A 17,810-nucleotide genomic window follows, 5' to 3' on the forward strand; every position below is an offset into this window, starting at 1 on the left:
TCTTCGGAAATTGCAAGTCACGTTTGTTTTAGGAATTTTCTTCTCTTGGTGTATCTTATCAAGTGGTTTTCGTAATCGTTTTATTACGAATGAGGAAAGACATAACAATTGTAAATGAAATGTTTGAGGATGGAGGGCGCTGTAAAAATTCAATCGAACCCCGCGATTTCATTCATAAATTCACTCATAAATCCATGAATTAACAATTTTTTTGTGCTTGAATTTAGCGAGGAAAATTTATGAATTCATCTTAACGAAAGCTTCCAAAAGTTTTTTTTTCTTTACGCGAGGTTAACGGACTCAAAAAAAATCCCAAACCCCCCCCGATTGCTCCTCGGCGTGGCGTCCCCCCTCCAAAATGGGGTACAATAACATATTCGAGTTCCCGAGCTCAGAATTACTCATCCTGACCCAAAAAATTGGGCATTGCTTATCCGACAAAACAATGCTTCCATTCAGAAACCAAAAAATGAAAATAAAACTACGAACTCGGATCACAAAGACATCCCCCAAAATGACACATTCCTGAGGTGAGAATGCGTCATCCTGACACAAAAAAAAAACCTGGAAATTTCGCTTTTGACGAGTACAATGCTTCCACTTGGAAAATAAAAAAAAAAACAAAAAATCCATGAGCTGAGAACCCCTGAGGTGTCGTACCTATCGCACGACTTCTCGCATCTCCAGTGATGTGCGCCCCAGTGTTGAGGTGGAGGGGCCCATAGTTTTTGCGCCTCTGCCATCGGCACAATCACAAAATTATCGCGCATTATCCGAAAATATAAAAGCCACCTCGAGTTCGAAAAACATGGATAAACCATTGAAACCTAAAAAAATCACCGCCAAAAGTGTGAAAATAATCAACGAGTAGAGTGCACCCCGGGGTTGCCCCAGTGCAGGCGAAAAATAACCCCAAAGTGGTGATAATTCTCCCCGAAAGAAACAGTCCCAAAATCGGTCAAATTTTTTCCGAGCCGTGGGCATTTTGCCCCCCTAATTCCCATCAAGAAAAAAATCTCAGGACAACGATAAAAACCAGTGATAAACGTACCAAGTGATTGAAAATTCCTGGTATTGTTGTGAGTGCCACCCCAGGCCCCTGAATGTGGGGTCCCTGGTCACCCCAGTGAAGGCGTCCGCCGGTGTTTGGCGTTCCTCATAAATTCTCCCCCACCTAAAAAATAAAAATAATAAAAAATATAAAACATTACCCGCGAGTGCCCAACAAAATCATCAAAAAGTCATGAGAGAATACCCCAATCTCTCCCCTCACTTTCCTCCACTCTCCCTCCCAAATACCCCCTCTGAATAAATTACATGTGTGTATGTGAATAATTACGTGTGTGTGAACCAAAGAGGCGGCAGGAAAAATGGCGTCCGATAACGAAGCCTCCTGCGTTAGTGACCCAAATTTTGCTGTAATCTGCTCGTTTCTCGAGTTTTTTGGTAAATCCTGTGGCATCAGTTATCCCGACATTGCCAAATTACAGTCCATGCTCGAGGATAATCACGATGGTGAGTTAATACTCTCACTTTAACAACTATTTTTTTCATTTATTCGTGGGATATTGTGAGGCTAGTGAGGGCGCGAGAGCCTCTGCGCGCCAACACACGACATTCACAAATTCCCTCCCTTTTTCTCTTCTGTTTTCTTCCCAATTTTTATATTTACACATTTTTCATTGTTTCACTTGTGCCGCGGGGAATTCATATGGAAATTTTTACCTCCAACCGACTTTTCAGCTTCTTCCACTGTTTCTGTGGGTGGGGGGTTTAAGGGGCGGCAGGGGGAGGGGGGTGTTGACATGATGGAGTGACAGTTATGGAGTTGGAAATTCTTGGGCTTACTATTTTTCGGGGATGATGGGGTTTTCAGGGGTTTTTCGACCTTGGTGAGAGTTTCAGGGGGTGGGGCTTTTGGTATTGTTTGAGGGTGGGGGGGAGGATGGGGGTTGTTTTTGATTTTGGAGTTTTGAGTTATCGATTTTTTTAAATTTAGGTGTTATTTCTTTGTAATTTTGTTTATTCGAGAAGCTGAAATTGTTGAGAATTTTCGGATTGAGAAAAATGTCAATTTCAATTCATAATTCCTGTTCCTAGTGCCCCAACCACTGATAGATCTACACATCAAACTTTTACGGAAAACTCGAAAGAGTGTATCAGCTGAAAAATGGGAGAAAGCGCTTGTTAAATTTTGTCATACGTATTCGAATCAGGATGGCTGGGAAGTGGAGAGATTCGGATATAAAAAAGTCCGTACTGCTGTTAAAGTTCGATTACTGAAGGTAAAACAAAGTGCTGCTTAGTAATTAATTAATTTTCAGGGAGAAATTTTTAATTTGATGAACTGACGATTATTTTGTAAATATTTATCAGGTGCTTTTGGAGTCACAATTTGACTTAAATCAAAGATTCAAAAATGAAATAAATAAATTATCTGCCAATGAACTGCGACTGGAGCCACTTGGACGTGATAAGACTGGTCAATCCTATTGGTTCCAGCTGGACGATGGCTGCAATATGAGAGTTTACAGAGAGGATCTGGATGAGGAGAGTTGGGAGTTAGTTGCCAAGTGAGTAGATAAATTTTATAATTGCGATAAATAACAATTAATTCAAGTAGAGACTTGATGTGGGGATAAAAAAAGCCATCTCTAAAAAGTTCATGTGGCTAATCTTTTCCCAGGGATCGTAAGGGTTTGATGAACCTCATTTCGACGCTAGCGGACGGTGAAGCAGCTCCAGTTCCCATAAATGAGGACAGCAACAGCCTTGAGATCTCAGAGAAGCCGATCACCGACACAGGCCAGGTGACCTCCCCATCTCTAGACTCCCCAGAGAACGATTCCACATCCCCAGCCCTCCAGCCACCGCCCGAAAATCTCCAAGAGTCAGAGGAGTCCTCAGAGGCATCAGAGCTGACCCGAGACTCCTCGAATCTCAGCCAAGAGGACTCCCAGGACTCAGACGTCCCTCCCCCTCCTAAAAAGCCACCTCTGTCTCCTAATCCCATTCAAAAACCGTCAATTCCATCTCCAAAGGCCCCAGAGGTCAAAACAATCCTGAAATCCATTGAAACCCCAGTGATAACGACATCTCCCCCAAAACCTCATCATCCCCAAGAGCAGAAACCCCTGCTGAATGATAGGCTAGAGCCATTGCACCCCAGAAAGCTCCACCAGGAGCTGCAAAAGCCCCCGAAGGTCCCCTGCACTCTCTCTCGTCTGCAATTAGAAAAACCAGGGGCTTCGAAGCTCGAAAAAATCGCTGAGAACCTGGCAAGAACCTCAGGCATATCAATGACCAATGGAGACGAGCCCCAGGACTTCAGGGCGAGGGGAATGGACCTGTCAACGTCGCCGAGAGGATGGGAGTCCTCGAATGATCGTCCAGTTGACTTCTCAGGCATGGATTTGAGTAAATCATCCTTTAGAAATGACTTTCAAGCCCGAGAGATCGATCTATCCACCAGAAAATCCAAGGAGAGCTACGACAGGCCCATCCTCAGGGCCACGATGATGGATTTGAGCAAGAGACCGGTGTTCACTGGTTACGAGAGTTATCACAATCCTGGTAGGCCCAAGGAAGAGCACAGGCTTCCTAATTATTCAATTCTACCTGATCCCAGTAAATTGTCATCGATGAGGATGAAGAGGGGTCACGATGAGGAGCAGAGGGCATCAGATCCCCAGGAGATGGTGAAACGATTGAGGGGTGATTTGATACCCAGAAAGGGGAGGAGAGAAGAGGTTGGGGCTGCCATTGAGGAACCCTTGATGATGGTTCAGGGTGAGGGCTCTGGGAGTGAGTGCGAAGCTGGAAGACCTCCACAGGATGACGAGGTCGGAGAGGCCATCGAGGAGACTTTTTTCTTCCAGGGGGAAGGAAATGGTGTTGATTGTGACACTGGAAACCCCGGTGATGAAACCTCTAGTGACAATAAAGAGAGCAATGAATCAAAAGACAATTGCGGTGATGTTAAGAAGCACGAGGAAGTGGGAATTAAATCACTGGTGAATGACTGTGACGAGGGCAATTGCCAGGGGTCGTCAGCATCATCCAAGGTCAAATTCAAGCCAACCTTGGGGGTTCAGGTATTCACTAAATCCCCTGGCAGCACCTCCAAGAGACTCTCCAGGTGGGACGTCAGGGAGACTGAGGAGAAACGAGAGTGTGACAGCAGCATCGTCGAGGATAACATATCAGTTTTCTCTGGAAATGATCTCAATAGCACATCCATCAGGGAGGGCGACATATCCAGCACGACTAATCAGAATTCTATTTCTTCGTCGAGGATTTCTGAACCTACAACTGGAGAGGCAAGTGTTGCTGATGATGATGATGCCCCTAGGTTTTTTTTTGGGCCGAATTGTGTGTCGTATACTTCAGAGGCGGCGACTAAATGTCCAGGGGATGATGTCACTGGAATTGTATCTAGGTCAGAGGTGAGAGGGTGTGATCCTGAGGGTGAAGAAAGTGGGGGAACATCGGCTTCTCCAGAGAGCTCAGAAATTAAAGAGTTAATCGTCAGTTCAGAGAATCCTGAGCCCTCGATATCAGATAATCCAGAGTCCTCACTTGTTATTAAATCTAGTGACGACTTGGTGACGAATTCCTCAGGGTCTAGAGTTGAATCCACCGATCCCGAGTCCTCTGAAGTTGTTTCCACAGTTTATGATGATGATAAATCCACTGGGACAGCAGAAGAGCCTCAGACGACGTCCACGACGACTGGAGATTTTATCACTCCAGAGGACAAGGATGATGAGGTGGACTCTACTGAAGCGGAATCGATGCTTCCGGAGTCCTCTGGGCCTATCATAAATTCGAATGACGAGGAGGAGTTGAGCCCAGGAGGGGCGGCAACTGTTGCACCAGCTCCAATTGTTGATGGAAATGCTCTCAAATCACCTGAGAGGATTAATATTGCACTTGCTGAGACTTCGGAGGCGAAAAATACTGATGCCGATGACAACAGGAGTGTCTCACTGGATCAGGACTCCAATGAGGCGATGGTTATCGATGACAGAGAATCGGATTCCAATGAGTCGACGAAAGAAATCAGTGACGAAGGAAAATGTGGGAATCCAGAGAAAATCGAGGGGTCGGGATTTAAAGAGGGAGTTGCAGCTGACAGGTTTGGTGATGTGAGTGACGACCTTCTACCCTCTCAAGAGGATATTTCTCCTACTAAAGAGGAAGAGAGGGAGCTCGACGAGGCATTAGAAAGCATTGAAACTGATTCCAAGGTCAAGGGGGAGAAAATTAACTCGACTATTGATGAAATTGACCCCAAGACTGAAACGTCAGGGGAGGCGCAGCCTGAGATAGAGGAATCAGAAGTAGTTGATGAATTTTGTTCAATGAGCAAAGAACCTGAGGAGACGGCAGCGGAGAATGAGGAAATTCCAGATATTGAAAAAAATTCTTCTAGAACTGAGAGGGATGATGTTGAAGCGAAAAAAACTGAGGAAATTTCTCCAGAAATTAAAGATAATCCACTAGTCCTTGAAGAGTATTCACCAGAACGTGAAAATATCGAGCCTCAGGTTCATAAACTCGAGGATATCTCTAAAATCGAACAAAATCCTGAAATTGTTGAAGAAATTTCGCAGGAGCTCTCAGAAAAGCCTCAGGACGAGTCTCCACAGAATCCAGAGCCTGAAATTTCAGAAGAAAAGCCTTCAGAGGCTGTTTCATCCACTTCCGAAGAGGATCCTGTCGAAGTACCCGAGGAAATTCCCTTGGAAACAGTCTCGAAACCTCCAGAAAGGTCACCAGAATCTCCAGAAAGTCCAACCACCCCCCAAGACCTAGCAATTTCTGCTCCAGAAGATGTTCCACTGGAGTCTCCGCTCGCGGCACCTGACACTCAATTAAGAACAAAACCCTCATTGCTCTCTCAAGCATCGCTCGTTGCTAATTACGGAAGTGATGACTCTAATCTAATCGGAAGTGACGACGTCTTCGACGTGACTCCTCCAGAATCTGAGGAGCCAGAAACGACTCCGGAAGTGACTCAAAACGTTCTGGAGGAATTTCCGTCAGTCTCAGAAGTTCCACCTGTTCTTCCAGACATTCAATCCGTCCCCCAAGACCCAGAGGTCCTCCCCGAGGTGTCACAATTCCCCTGTGAAATTCAAGAAGCAGTTCCTGACGTTCCTGATGTGGAATCGCCTCCCAGAGTACCAGAAGAACCCCCTGAAGAGCTGAAATCCATCCAGTCGAGTTCAGAAACGCCTCCAGAGGTGGAATTTACTCCAGAAGTTCCTCCAGAAGTTCCAGGACCTGTTGAAACAACACCGGAACTTGTGGAACCCGTTCCTGAGGTTCAGACACATCCTGAAGAGCCGCAACAGCCAGAAATAATTGCAAATCCTACACCTGTTGATCTCTCGGCCAATCTAGCCAGAGAAACGCCTGAAAATCAGACGGAACGACCAGTTTTTTCTCCTGAAGAAATTCCCTTGGATGAAAAGCCCTTCGACTCGCCAGACATGTTCGACTCATCGAAACCCGAAACCCCAATAGAGATCGATAATCAAGACATCGAGAAGATCGCTGCAACCCTCAACCAGGACGACGACGACGACGATGAGGAGCCCCCAGAGCTTCAGATTGAGGAGAAAATGTCGTCCTCAAGTCCTGAGGATATGGAAACCCCCCAGGAGGTGACAGAACCGACGAACGAACCTCCCCCTTCACTCCCAGAGGAAGAACCAGCAGTAAATCCACCGGAAAATCCACCAGTTCTCCAGGAAATGGAGCCTGAAGTCTCCTCAAAACTCCAGGACCCGGAGGAAAAATCTCCAGAGGCATCCACCCCTCCTGAACTCGAAGCCGAGAAGTCGGAATCATCCCCAGCTCCTGAATTATCACCAGAAATCCCTGAAAAATCTGAAATTCCACGAGAATCCGAAGTAAAAATTCAAGAAAAAATTGATGAGTCCCCAGTGCTTCAGGAGCAGATCTTTGAGTCCCGTGTGATAACGATGAACGATCACCAGAGGAAGGAGCTGGAGTCAGACGAGGAAACATCTCCAATTCGTCAGCTGTCAAAGCGTCCTCGAACCGAGACCGAACTATCCACAAAAAATGAGACCCTCCAGAAGCCCTTAGAGCTCCTCCAGGTGGAACACAACTCCCTCCAAGAGTTAAAACCAGAAAGAAATATCCTGGAGACCTTGAAGACATCGCCAAAGCCGATATTCGAGGAACTGAAGCCCCAGATAATTCTGAATGTTTCTCAAGATAAGTCAGACGTGAAGAAGGAGGCGAGCAAGCGTCTACACCTGGAGCAAGACCCGGAGGACCTGCCCCCGATAAAATCCAGTAAAGAGGATTTCAAGGACGTGAACGACGTCGAGAGGCCATCGGACATCAAGACCGAGATCCCTAATAATTTAGAGCAGAAGCCAGAAGTTCTGGAGGAATGCAAACCCCAGGAAATAAACAACCCCTTGAAGATGTCTGATGACTCCGAGGACTCCATGGGAATCGATAATGAGTGTATCTACGAGCCTCAATTGAACAACGTTGAGCCCTTGGAGGAGTTGTCGAAATCTGAGGTGGAGTCCTCGAAGGTGGGGGTAATAAAAGTGAAGGAAGTCTCTGAACTGCAGTACGACAACTGGAAATTGGATTCTACTGAGCCCCAGGTCCTTCAGACCCCTCAGCCCCTGCAGAAGCCCTCGAGAAAACGGAGAAATTCTGCTCAAGAATCCAACCCCGAGGACGGACTCCCCGAAGAAACCGACGACGCAGGGGGCAAGAGGATAAAACTCAGGGGAAAAAGAAGTCCAGATATTAATCTCAGAAAATCAGTGGAGGCCAGTCGAGGGGATCTGTCATCTGACGATGAGTGTCAGCCACTGTCTGAGGTTCTGAAGGAAGTGAATCGAAAGGCTGAGGATGCTGATGTCAAGCCCAAGGGTAAAAAAGGGAGAAAGCGAAAGGGTTTCAGGGGAAAGGCTCGACCACCGAAGAAAGATCCCAGTGAAACACCTGGGGAATCTCTAGACACACCGAAGAAAGAGGAAACAACTCCCATCCAGAAGAAACGAAAGAAACGAAAAATGGTGCTGGGACTGGAGATTGGGATTGACATCGTGGAGGCTGACCCTCAGCAGAATCCTGGGGAGGCACCAGTTCGACAATCTCGTAGAATTGCACAGATCAAAATCAAAGAGGAGGCAGATCGCCGGAGAATTGAAGAGGAAACCCTCGAGAACATGAAATCAAAAAAGGATAAAGAGTCAGATAAAAACAAGAAGAAACGAAAGAAGGACAAGGACTCTGATGAGGAGGTGAGAATTCGTGAGGTCGACAGGTTCCTGAAGGATAAGGACAAGGACAAGGATAAATCGAAGAAGAAAAGAAAGAAACGAAAGAAAAAAGAAGCGATGATGAGGTTCAATGAGGCGAAACCCTGGCAGAGCTCATCAGGTTCTTCCTCAGATACTGAGGATCATGAAGAGGAGGAGGAGGAGGAGGAGGAGACAGAGTCCGAGGATTCCCTTCTCTTTAAGAGTGACCACGAATTTTCTCCAGAGAGTGATCTGGAGAAAGACGCTGAGTCAGAGCCCCTGAGACGCGCCAGAACAGCTCAGAAATCAGAGGAAGGCCCTGAGGAAGCCGATGAGTACGCCTGTCAAAAATGTGGAAAGGCAGATCATCCTGAGTGGATTTTATTGTGCGACACCTGCGACAAGGGCTGGCACTGCAGCTGTCTACGTCCAGCGCTGATGCTCATCCCCGAGGGTGACTGGTTTTGTCCACCCTGTCAGCACACCCTTCTCATAAATAAATTGAGGGAGAGCCTCAAGACTTACGACCAGAGCGTTAAGAAGCACGAGAACGAGGTCCTCAGGAAAAAGAGGCTGGCATACGTGGGGATCAGTCTTGATAATGTACTACCGACGAATGAAGTCATTAGAAGAGCAATGATGAAAGAGCTTGCACGGAGTGACTCTGAGGTCAGCAGAGAGGACTCTGGCTCTGACGTTAGATCAGACTCTGGCTCCTCATCATCCTCATCCTCAGCGAGTGGCACTTCCACGTCTGAGAGCAGCAGCGAGGAAAGCGAGCCGGTTTATCAGTTGAGAGAGAGAAGGTGTGCCAATACCTCTTACAAATTTAATGAGTACGACGATATGATCAATGCAGCAATTCAGGACGAGGTTGAGGCAGTCCAGGGTGCAGGTAATCAGGGCAGAGGTAAGGACATCTCGACGATTGTGAATGCTGAGAAGGAGGAGGCACCTGATACCTTCCAGAAGCCAGAGGAACCCGAGGAGGAGAAGTCCGAGAGAGACAGCGATAAGGAATTCGAAAAAGACGATGACGATGACGACGAGGAGGAGAAGAAGAAAATAGTGCTGAGGAAATCTCTGGGTAAGAAAAAACATAGAAAGCTCAACAGTCTTGACATCAGCAGTGAGGATGATCCTGAGTCGGATGAGGACTTCAAGGGGACGTCCAGTGATTACGAAGAGGATTATGAGGACCAGATGATCTCCTCGGATGACAGCTACACTGACACCAGGAGAAAAGGTAAACGTGACACTAGACCTGTGAGGAGATCTACCAGAGCGGCCAGGAGGCAGAGGTATGACGAAGATTTTATTAATGACGATAGTGATGATTCGGATAAACCCAAGAGGAAGAAATCAAGATCGATTTGGGATGAGGAAAGTGAAAGCGAGGAGAGTGACAACTCCTGGAGGTCTAGAAAGAAAAGGGGAAAGACGAGTTCTTTGCCGAGAACTCGAGCTATTCCCAAGCCAAAGGGAAAGAAGAAGAAGAAGAGGAGAAGAATTGTGCAAATGGATTCTGATAATGGAAGTGATAACGAGGAATCGCCAAAGGAGGAGGGAGAGATGGAGGAACCAGTTGTGGCTGCGCCTGTGGCTGTGGCTGAGCGTCCACCAGAGCTGGAGGTGCCTGTGGAGAAGGAGGAAATACCGGTAGAGGCAGAGGTTGCAGGTGCTCCCGAGGAGACACCACCGATCCTCCAGGAGCAGAAGGAAATCCCCTTGGAGGATGACTCCGAGAGGACAACTCCTGGAGTACCTGAGGATGAGCCCCAGCCACTAGAGAGGAATTTACCACAGGAGCAGCCACCGGAGCTCGTACTGGAGGCCCCGGAGCTTGAGAAAAAGAGGGAGAAGAAGAAGAAGGAGAAGACCATCAGGAGGAAAATTATTTATGGAGGATTACCTGAGGACAGACCACAGGAAGAGGACGAGCCCCTGGGGAGGAGAACGAGGGGGAGAAAGATAAATTATCAAGTCGATACGATAATGTCTGACAGCGAGGAGGAACTCAAGAAAGCCCTGAGGAAGACTGAGGACAGTGAGGACGAGTTCCTGATGAATGATGGAGAGGAGCACAAGGACGATAACGATAAGGATTCGGATTCTGCTGATGAGTATTCACCCCAGAAGGGAACAGGAGGCAAACACAAATCACCGAAGAACAGGAGAGGAAAGAAGAGTCCAGGGAGAAAAGTGGATAATGGAGAGCCGAAGCAGAGGAAAAAGCCAGGGCCAAAGCCTGGAAGTAAAAATAAACCACGTCTATCGAAATCACCTGGGGGTGGTATTCCCTTGGAGGGATCTCTCGGGGAAGTGGAGGGATCACTGGCGAGTTTAGCCCCGGAGGAGCTCGGGGATCTTAATGATGAGCAATTAGCCCAGATGATGATGGAGGACGAGGAGTACGGGCGTAGGCAGCTGGAGCTCGCGGCTATTGAAATAGCGAAGAACAAGAAAAAAGAGGAAAGAGAGGCGAAAAAATTGGAGAAGGCGAGGCAGAAGGCACTGGAGATTTTAGCTGCTGAGCAGCAGAGAGATCCTAATGCTCCGGAGGGGGCGGATGGTGAGGCACCGAAGAAGAAGAAACGAGGAAGACGGAGTAAAGCGGAAATTCTGGCTGAGCAGATTAGACGGGGTGCAGATCCAGCTCTAGCTGTTCTGCCAGTACCTTCGGTAGTTGGTGGAGTTGTAGGAGGTGTAGGAGTTGTAGGAGTTGGAGTACCTCTTGGAGGAACTGGGGGATCAATTCCAGGAGGATCAGCACCTCCTCCTGTCCCTCCACCCGCTGTCAGCCCGATGAATCTTCCACAGATGATTCCTGAGATGGAGCGGCACCAGGAGCACTTGCTCCCTCATTTGATAACTGGTCCTGATGGGCAGCTGTTAAATCCAGACGGCTCCCCAATGAAACCGAAACGCAGAGGCAGGGGAAAGGGGAAGAAGACTCTCGCTATGGAGGCAGCACGCGCTGAAGCAGCTGCAAAAGCAGCTGGAATTGATACTGATCTACGACCTGACGATCTGCCGAATCCCCTTCCAACTCCTGGATCATCGACATCGGGTTCTGCGCCATCAACACCACCACTGATACCACCAACACCAGTTACTCAGTCCCAGATTTATCCACAATTGCCTAGTCAACAGTCTTCCGTGATAACGAGAATGCTCCAGGCACAGCCAATAGCCTCAAGTGCTCCACAATCATTCACAGCCGCAGCTGCTGCAATGGGACAGAAATATTTTGGAGTTGCAAATCCCATGATGGGACCCAGGGGGGGTTACGATCTCCCATCGAGAGGGAGAATTCCCTCACCCTATAATTCGAGACCCGGGGGACCAGGACTGCCAGTTCATTTTGCCGTTCGATCTGGAGCACCGCCGATGAGGATGAGAGTACCAGGGCCATCTCAGCTTTATCATACACCACATCATCCCATGGATCCATCACCCTCTGGTGGTGGACCAATTTCTATAACCAGCAGAGACAGGAGCTCACCTCTGGCATCAGGACCTGCCATGATTCCACCAGCTGCTGGCAGTCCTCTTGCCAAAGGAGGACCCACACCACCACCTCCACCATATGTCAGAGGTGGACCACTGAGATTTGGCGATCCACAAATTGCTAGGCATCCAATTCCACCTTTTACAACAGCATCCGGTAATCACTCGATACAGCAGCCATCACCACCACCTAATAGACCTGGAAATTTTTCACCTTATCATCCACAACCACCACCAAATTATCATTATGGAGCTTATCCACCACCACCGATGTCCAGTGATGATGCTGCTTATCAGGGATCACCTTATCCCAGTGAACATTTTTCTGGCCAGTCTGAGAATCCACCTGCACCACCTGTTGTACCACCACCACCTGCTGCTGGACAGAGCAGTCAGGCAAGTCATCCAACGAGTCATTCAACGAGTCATCCACCTGGTGAGGGACCAGCACATGGGCCACATGGACCACATGGAAAGTACGATGAGGAGGGGAGTGGGGAGTTTGGGGGCCTAGTTTCTTACTTCAGCAGTCAACGAGAGGATGATCTTGATTCGTAGCATGAGTGAATTCTTGGCCAACGTTGAGGATTAAGGAACTCTTGATAGCGAGGGGTTTTCTGGTGGAGGAGGAGATGGTGAGACGAAAATCTCGGGGTAAATTAAGGGTTGAAGGTTCTTTGGAGTCACTTTGAAAGGGGTAGAATGATCTTTTTTTCTTTTTACTGTTTTAATACATTTTTCATCTGGAATCCATCGATTTTTCGTTGATTCCAGAGGTAAAATTTTGAGTCGCCCTTCATCCCCTCCACCTGATCACGATATTTTCATGTGATTTTTGGTAAGTGCCATTTTTCAATTATCTGCTATCGTTGAGAGTTGGGTTGGCCAAGTACCTGTTTCCACCGAAATTTATTCATAACGAGAGATAAAATATTTCAAATAATCTGTCGATTATAATTGCGACTTGACTATGGGCAAAGCAATAAAACAGACCGAGATATTAAATGAATTATGACGTGAATAATGTGGGTAGGAGATGCCGAGTAAAATGATTTTTGAACGATCGATTATTTCCTGAACGATTGATAAGAAATCGGTCATGCGTATAATCTGTATATATGTACATACGAGTGATTCCTTTAGATTCTATATTACATGTATTATATAAACAGTCATAAACAAAAACGGGGGATTATGAGACGAACCACAAGTTAGTGCAAAAGGGCACAAATGTAATATTTAAACTAACGAAATTACAAACAAAAAAAAAATAATGAAATAACGGCATCTGATTATCGATGATTAACAAAAAATGGTGTGAAGACTACTACTATAACTATTTATAAAGAAAAAAAACAACAAAAGATTAAGAATTTATATTAGGAGTATATTGTATTTTACAGAATTTTACTTGGATAATTATTCTACATGAAACATGGATAAAAAATATATAGTATGAAAATTCTGGGGGGAAGCTGATGACTGAAATCATAAATTGAAAGTGCAAAACATTCATGGCGGTGACAGAGATATTTAAAGAGTAGACGATAATGTAACGAATGATTGGTTATTATTAAATTAATAATGATCTCGTAACTAGAGTTTAAAAATGACTGAAAGTTTTGCCCCTTCGATACTAAATGAAATAAATGATCGATGAACACATTGATTTCCCCTCGGACAAATGGAAAGCCGATAAATGGTTCTGCCCAGCAAAATCATATATCTGTTTTAGTTATAAAGAACGTACATGCATATACCTAATATAAATAGAAATTATCGATGAAAAAAAAAAAAGATATTACATTATCTTAGATTTAGCAGCTTGGGATAGTTTTCTATGAATATTTTCTTCCTTTATTTTTCTTTTTGTTCTTGCAGAGAAATTATTCACTATTCGATTTTTCAAGTGAACACAAATTATCGAGAAATAGAGATATATATATTCGACTGTAATCATGATTTAATGGGATAATTTTATGATTTTTATCCACGATAGGATGTCTTTATCGTTGTAGACGAAATCAGTGTACAATCTGTATTTTTCTTCCTTGAATTCATTATCTGGCTCTTCTGAATGTGCGCTCCAGGGATGATTGTCTTGATTATTTTCAGAAAAATTATTCTTCCAGGGGAGTTTATTTGTTTAAAGAATGGGCAATGGATCTTTTATACCGAATGACGAACGCAATTGCCTTTTGAGACACTGGGGCGCAGATTTATCGGGTTTATGTGGTTGAAAAATATGGGGCTATATGGTGCAGTTGAAGCTTTTTCATTTCAATAATGGGTCTAGACCAAACGCTATTATATTACATGTTGTAGCCTAATTACAGACGTTTTGTAATAAAAAAAACATTCAGTATATATTAATTATTGTCGTATTGTTTCCTGTCCTCAATCACCGAAAAAAAATCACAACTGGTATTTGAATTTTTAAATCCACCGGATGATTGCGCATGTGTAGAAAATGGGCAGTTGATGAAAAATCCTGAAAGCTCCTGTTTCGTTTTCACAATTGAATTCCATGGGGTTGGCAGAGGCCAGAACCCTTCTGTTGGGATAAAAAAAAATACGTGAGTATTTTAATTATTTTAGGGATTAATTATCCATCGAGAAAAGGATTTTATCCTGTCATTTGGAGCGTTCAAATCTCTTCTGAAGGTATTCTAACCTTCAAAGGAACTTAATCCCTCGCGAAAACACAACAACATTAACAATGAAACAGGTTTTTCGTTCTATTTAATTATTTAAAATTAATCAATGAGCACGAGAATTAATTCGTGGATTTATTACGTCATATTATGCCCACATGATTCGCACATTCATCGCGATTTTTGTTATTGTTTACAAAATGAATGATCATGAAGTATTAAACAATAAAGCGTTATTTGAGAGCAACAACCTAAAGGGAAATTGAATAAACGAAAGAACAGATAAAAGACAAGTGATAAAAGATCAAAATTATCATTAAAGACAACAACAAGTTCATTTAAAAAAATTGCAAATTGGATAAATAAAAGGCTAATTATAAAATAAAAATAAAATTTCAGAATTCAGGAGAAACATCTCTAAATGGCACTTCTCTTCACCAGCATGTGGGACTCGACGATGTTCCTGAGCACCCTGACCCCAAAATTCTACGTCGCCCTGACTGGCACTTCCTCTCTGATCTCCGGGTTGATTTTAATTTTCGAATGGTGGTATTTCCGCAAGTACGGCACCTCCTTCATAGAGCAGGTGTCCCTGAATCACATCTCCCCTTGGATAGGGGGTGGAGAGACGTCCACCGAATCAGCAAGTACTCCCTTGAACAACACGAATGCATCATCCCAGCAGAATGTCCCCGAGTGCAAGGTCTGGAGAAATCCCCTGAATCTATTCCGGGGGGCCGAGTACCAGCGGTTTTACTGGGCAACCAATAAAGAGCCCCTGACTTATTACGACATGAATTTATCCGCCCAGGATCATCAGACCTTTTTCACGTGCGAGGGAGATACTGGTAAAGCCGAATACGAGATAATGCAAACAGCCTGGCGTGAACGTAATCCAGGGGTTCGTATAAAAGCAGCGCACAGTGCCCTGGAGCGTAATCCAGACTGTGCACCAGCGTACATTCTCCTGGCTGAGGAGGAGGCAACGACAATCCTGGAGGCAGAGAAGATCCTGAAACAAGCCCTGAAAGTGGCAGAGAATTACTACCGCAAGTCCCAGAATACCCAGCACCAGGGTACGATAGCTGAGGCAATTCACAGACGAGACACAAACGTTCTTATTTACATCAGACGTCGTCTCGCGATGTGTGCAAGAAAATTGGGAAAACTGAAGGAAGCTGTGAAGATGTTTCGAGATCTGACGAAGGAGGTGCCCCCCATCATGAACGTTCTGAACATCCACGAAAATTTAATCGAGGCCCTGCTGGAGATGCAGGCGTACGCCGACGTCCAGGCGGTCCTGGCAAAATACGACGACATAAGCCTTCCAAAATCAGCGACAATCTGCTACACAGCAGCTCTGCTGAAAGCCCGACTCGTGGCAGACAAATTTTCACCTGATATAGCCAGCAAGAGAGGGCTGACGACAGCGGAAATGTCAGCAGTCGAGGCCATCCACAGGGCTGTCGAGTTCAATCCCCACGTGCCCAAGTATCTTCTGGAGATGAAACCCCTGATTTTACCACCGGAGCATGTGCTGAAACGTGGAGACTCAGAGGCCATTGCTTACGCTTTTTTTCATCTTGCACACTGGAAGCAAATGGAGGGCGCCCTCAATCTCCTTCACTGCACGTGGGAGGGCACTTTCAGAATGCTACCATATCCCCTGGAGAGGGGCCATCTATTTTATCCTTATCCCACCTGCACTGAGTGCGCTGATCGGGAATTGCTCCCAGCTTTTCATGATGTCAGTGTTTATCCCAAGAAGGAACTTCCATTTTTCATTCTTTTTACTGCTGGCCTCTGCTCTTTCACGGCACTCCTGGCACTCCTGACTCATCAATATCCGGATACCATGGGATTTGTCGCTAGAATCATTCTTGCGTGGTTCAGTCTACCTTTTTATTATATTATGGATAAACTAGAGGCTGTACTACCCAGTAATCTTCTGCAGCAGTTGTCGAGAATATAGAGGGACAGGAGAATTCCTCGGGATATTGAATCTCACACTCTTCTGACTGACCTAGCCAAGATTTAAAAGAAGATATAATAGAATTCCAACAGAAAACCAATAGAATTCTTATAGAGGTTCGAGTAAAAAAAAAGAAATGATAGTTTTTTCTATTAAATTTTTTAAAACAGACTTTTAGGGATCTGTGGAAGGATGAGAAGATTTTTTTAATCTTCACGAATTTCGATAGGATTTAAACATCAGACGAGTCATGATTTTTTTAAAGGGTGATTAGGGGGCAGGGGAGGGGGGCAATTCCCTCGGTTTTGCAAATTTTTCTTGGGATCATTCATGAAATGAATGATTCTGTTATCGATAAATTGTGAAATGTATTCAAAACGGATATTTGCTTTTGGTAGATTTCATCGCCTCTTGTACTGATGTGATTCTTAATTATTTCTTGGTGATTTAATTAAGCAGATTAAATATCCCGGAATTCCCTGGGTATCCTAATGTACTTAGACGAAATTGATCTGACATTATCTCATTTTTATACTAACTTTCATTTAATTAGAAATCCAGATAAAAAATTAATTGGTTCAGAAAAATATGGAACACCTTTGTTCCTCTTCAGAATGAAAGAAAAATTTGTTTTCTACGCATTTTCCTTTCGTCGATTCAAAAAATAGGAGTAACATATCGTTTATCTCCATGTGACTGATTTTTTTTTTTAATTTATAGAATCTCTCCTTCTCTTCTCGCATAATGATAAGATTTTGATGAATATTTAGCATAATTATCTGTGGGAATGTACAAAAAAGAGTAACAAACAAAATACTAGACTATCTCATTAATATATTTGCTTCCTCTTGTATGTACTCTGATTCTTCCTGATATGTATTATCGCGCACACGAGTGAGGAACTCTGTGCTTTTCACTGAGTTTTGAGATCTTGTAAAGATTATAATGTAATAATCATAATTATACAATGATTACGGAATAAATGTGGCTAGAAAGCAATTTTCATTGCGTTGAAATCCCATTTTCCTCACTCACCCCATGTTTTTTTATTTGTTTAACTGAAATTTAGCCGACTGTGGAACGTGTGGAAGGGGGAAACCACATCTTGTGGAATTTTAATGAAAAAAATTATTCAATGTATTGAATATATACCACTAATGAATTTACATTTTTAAATGAGCGCGTTGACCTAGTGGTAACGTGTTCGGCTGGCACGCCGACGGCTGGGGTTCGATCCCGCCAACATTAATTTTTTTTTTATTTAAATAATTCCAATTTTTTTTTTTTGTTAATGGCAAATCAATTGGAATATCGTTTAAAAACTGAATATTTAATAATCGAGAAGATATCCAGTGAAATTGAAAAATT

General features: G+C 44.6%; 3 protein-coding genes across 5 annotated transcripts in view; 2 read left to right on the plus strand and 1 right to left on the minus strand.

Annotated features, from left to right (window-relative positions):
* Positions 1 to 1,135, minus strand: part of LOC105268205 (nicotinic acetylcholine receptor alpha4) — a 52,703-nt gene extending 51,568 nt beyond the window's left edge. For 2 of the 3 annotated variants that reach the window (XR_892308.1, XM_011307547.1), the window contains exon 1: positions 1,052 to 1,135. The gene's annotated coding sequence lies outside the window, so the exon portion shown is untranslated. The remainder of the gene's footprint in view (positions 1 to 1,051) is intronic. The other variant, XM_011307548.1, reaches the window with a different exon arrangement.
* Positions 1,076 to 14,189, plus strand: LOC105268201 (uncharacterized). The gene is made up of 4 exons (XM_011307542.1): positions 1,076 to 1,515; positions 2,101 to 2,285; positions 2,377 to 2,573; positions 2,687 to 14,189. Exons 1-4 carry the CDS (start codon positions 1,371 to 1,373, stop codon positions 12,372 to 12,374), a joined length of 10,215 nt encoding a protein of 3,404 aa, XP_011305844.1. The 5' UTR covers positions 1,076 to 1,370; the 3' UTR covers positions 12,375 to 14,189.
* Positions 14,190 to 14,263: 74 nt separating this feature from the next.
* Positions 14,264 to 17,429, plus strand: LOC105268206 (protein ST7 homolog). Its single transcript, XM_011307549.1, has 2 exons — positions 14,264 to 14,392; positions 14,870 to 17,429. The coding sequence occupies exon 2, from the start codon at positions 14,892 to 14,894 to the stop codon at positions 16,440 to 16,442; it is 1,551 nt and encodes a 516-aa protein (XP_011305851.1). The 5' UTR covers positions 14,264 to 14,392; positions 14,870 to 14,891; the 3' UTR covers positions 16,443 to 17,429.
* Positions 17,430 to 17,810: the final 381 nt, after the last annotated feature.

This window comes from Fopius arisanus, unplaced genomic scaffold (genome assembly GCF_000806365.1).
Source record: "Fopius arisanus strain USDA-PBARC FA_bdor unplaced genomic scaffold, ASM80636v1 scaffold00055, whole genome shotgun sequence".
Lineage (NCBI taxonomy): Eukaryota > Metazoa > Arthropoda > Insecta > Hymenoptera > Braconidae > Fopius > Fopius arisanus.

What these genes read in the sequence shown, in the direction of transcription:
- LOC105268206 (XM_011307549.1), top strand. Translation starts at nt 14,892, where the DNA reads ATGGCACTTCTCTTCACCAGCATGTGGGACTCGACGATGTTCCTGAGC.
- LOC105268201 (XM_011307542.1), top strand. Translation starts at nt 1,371, where the DNA reads ATGGCGTCCGATAACGAAGCCTCCTGCGTTAGTGACCCAAATTTTGCT. An exon ending in TTAAAGTTCGATTACTGAAG is followed by an intron (nt 2,286 to 2,376) that starts GTAAAACAAAGT and finishes AATATTTATCAG; the next exon opens with GTGCTTTTGGAGTCACAATT. An exon ending in AGTTGGGAGTTAGTTGCCAA is followed by an intron (nt 2,574 to 2,686) that starts GTGAGTAGATAA and finishes ATCTTTTCCCAG; the next exon opens with GGATCGTAAGGGTTTGATGA.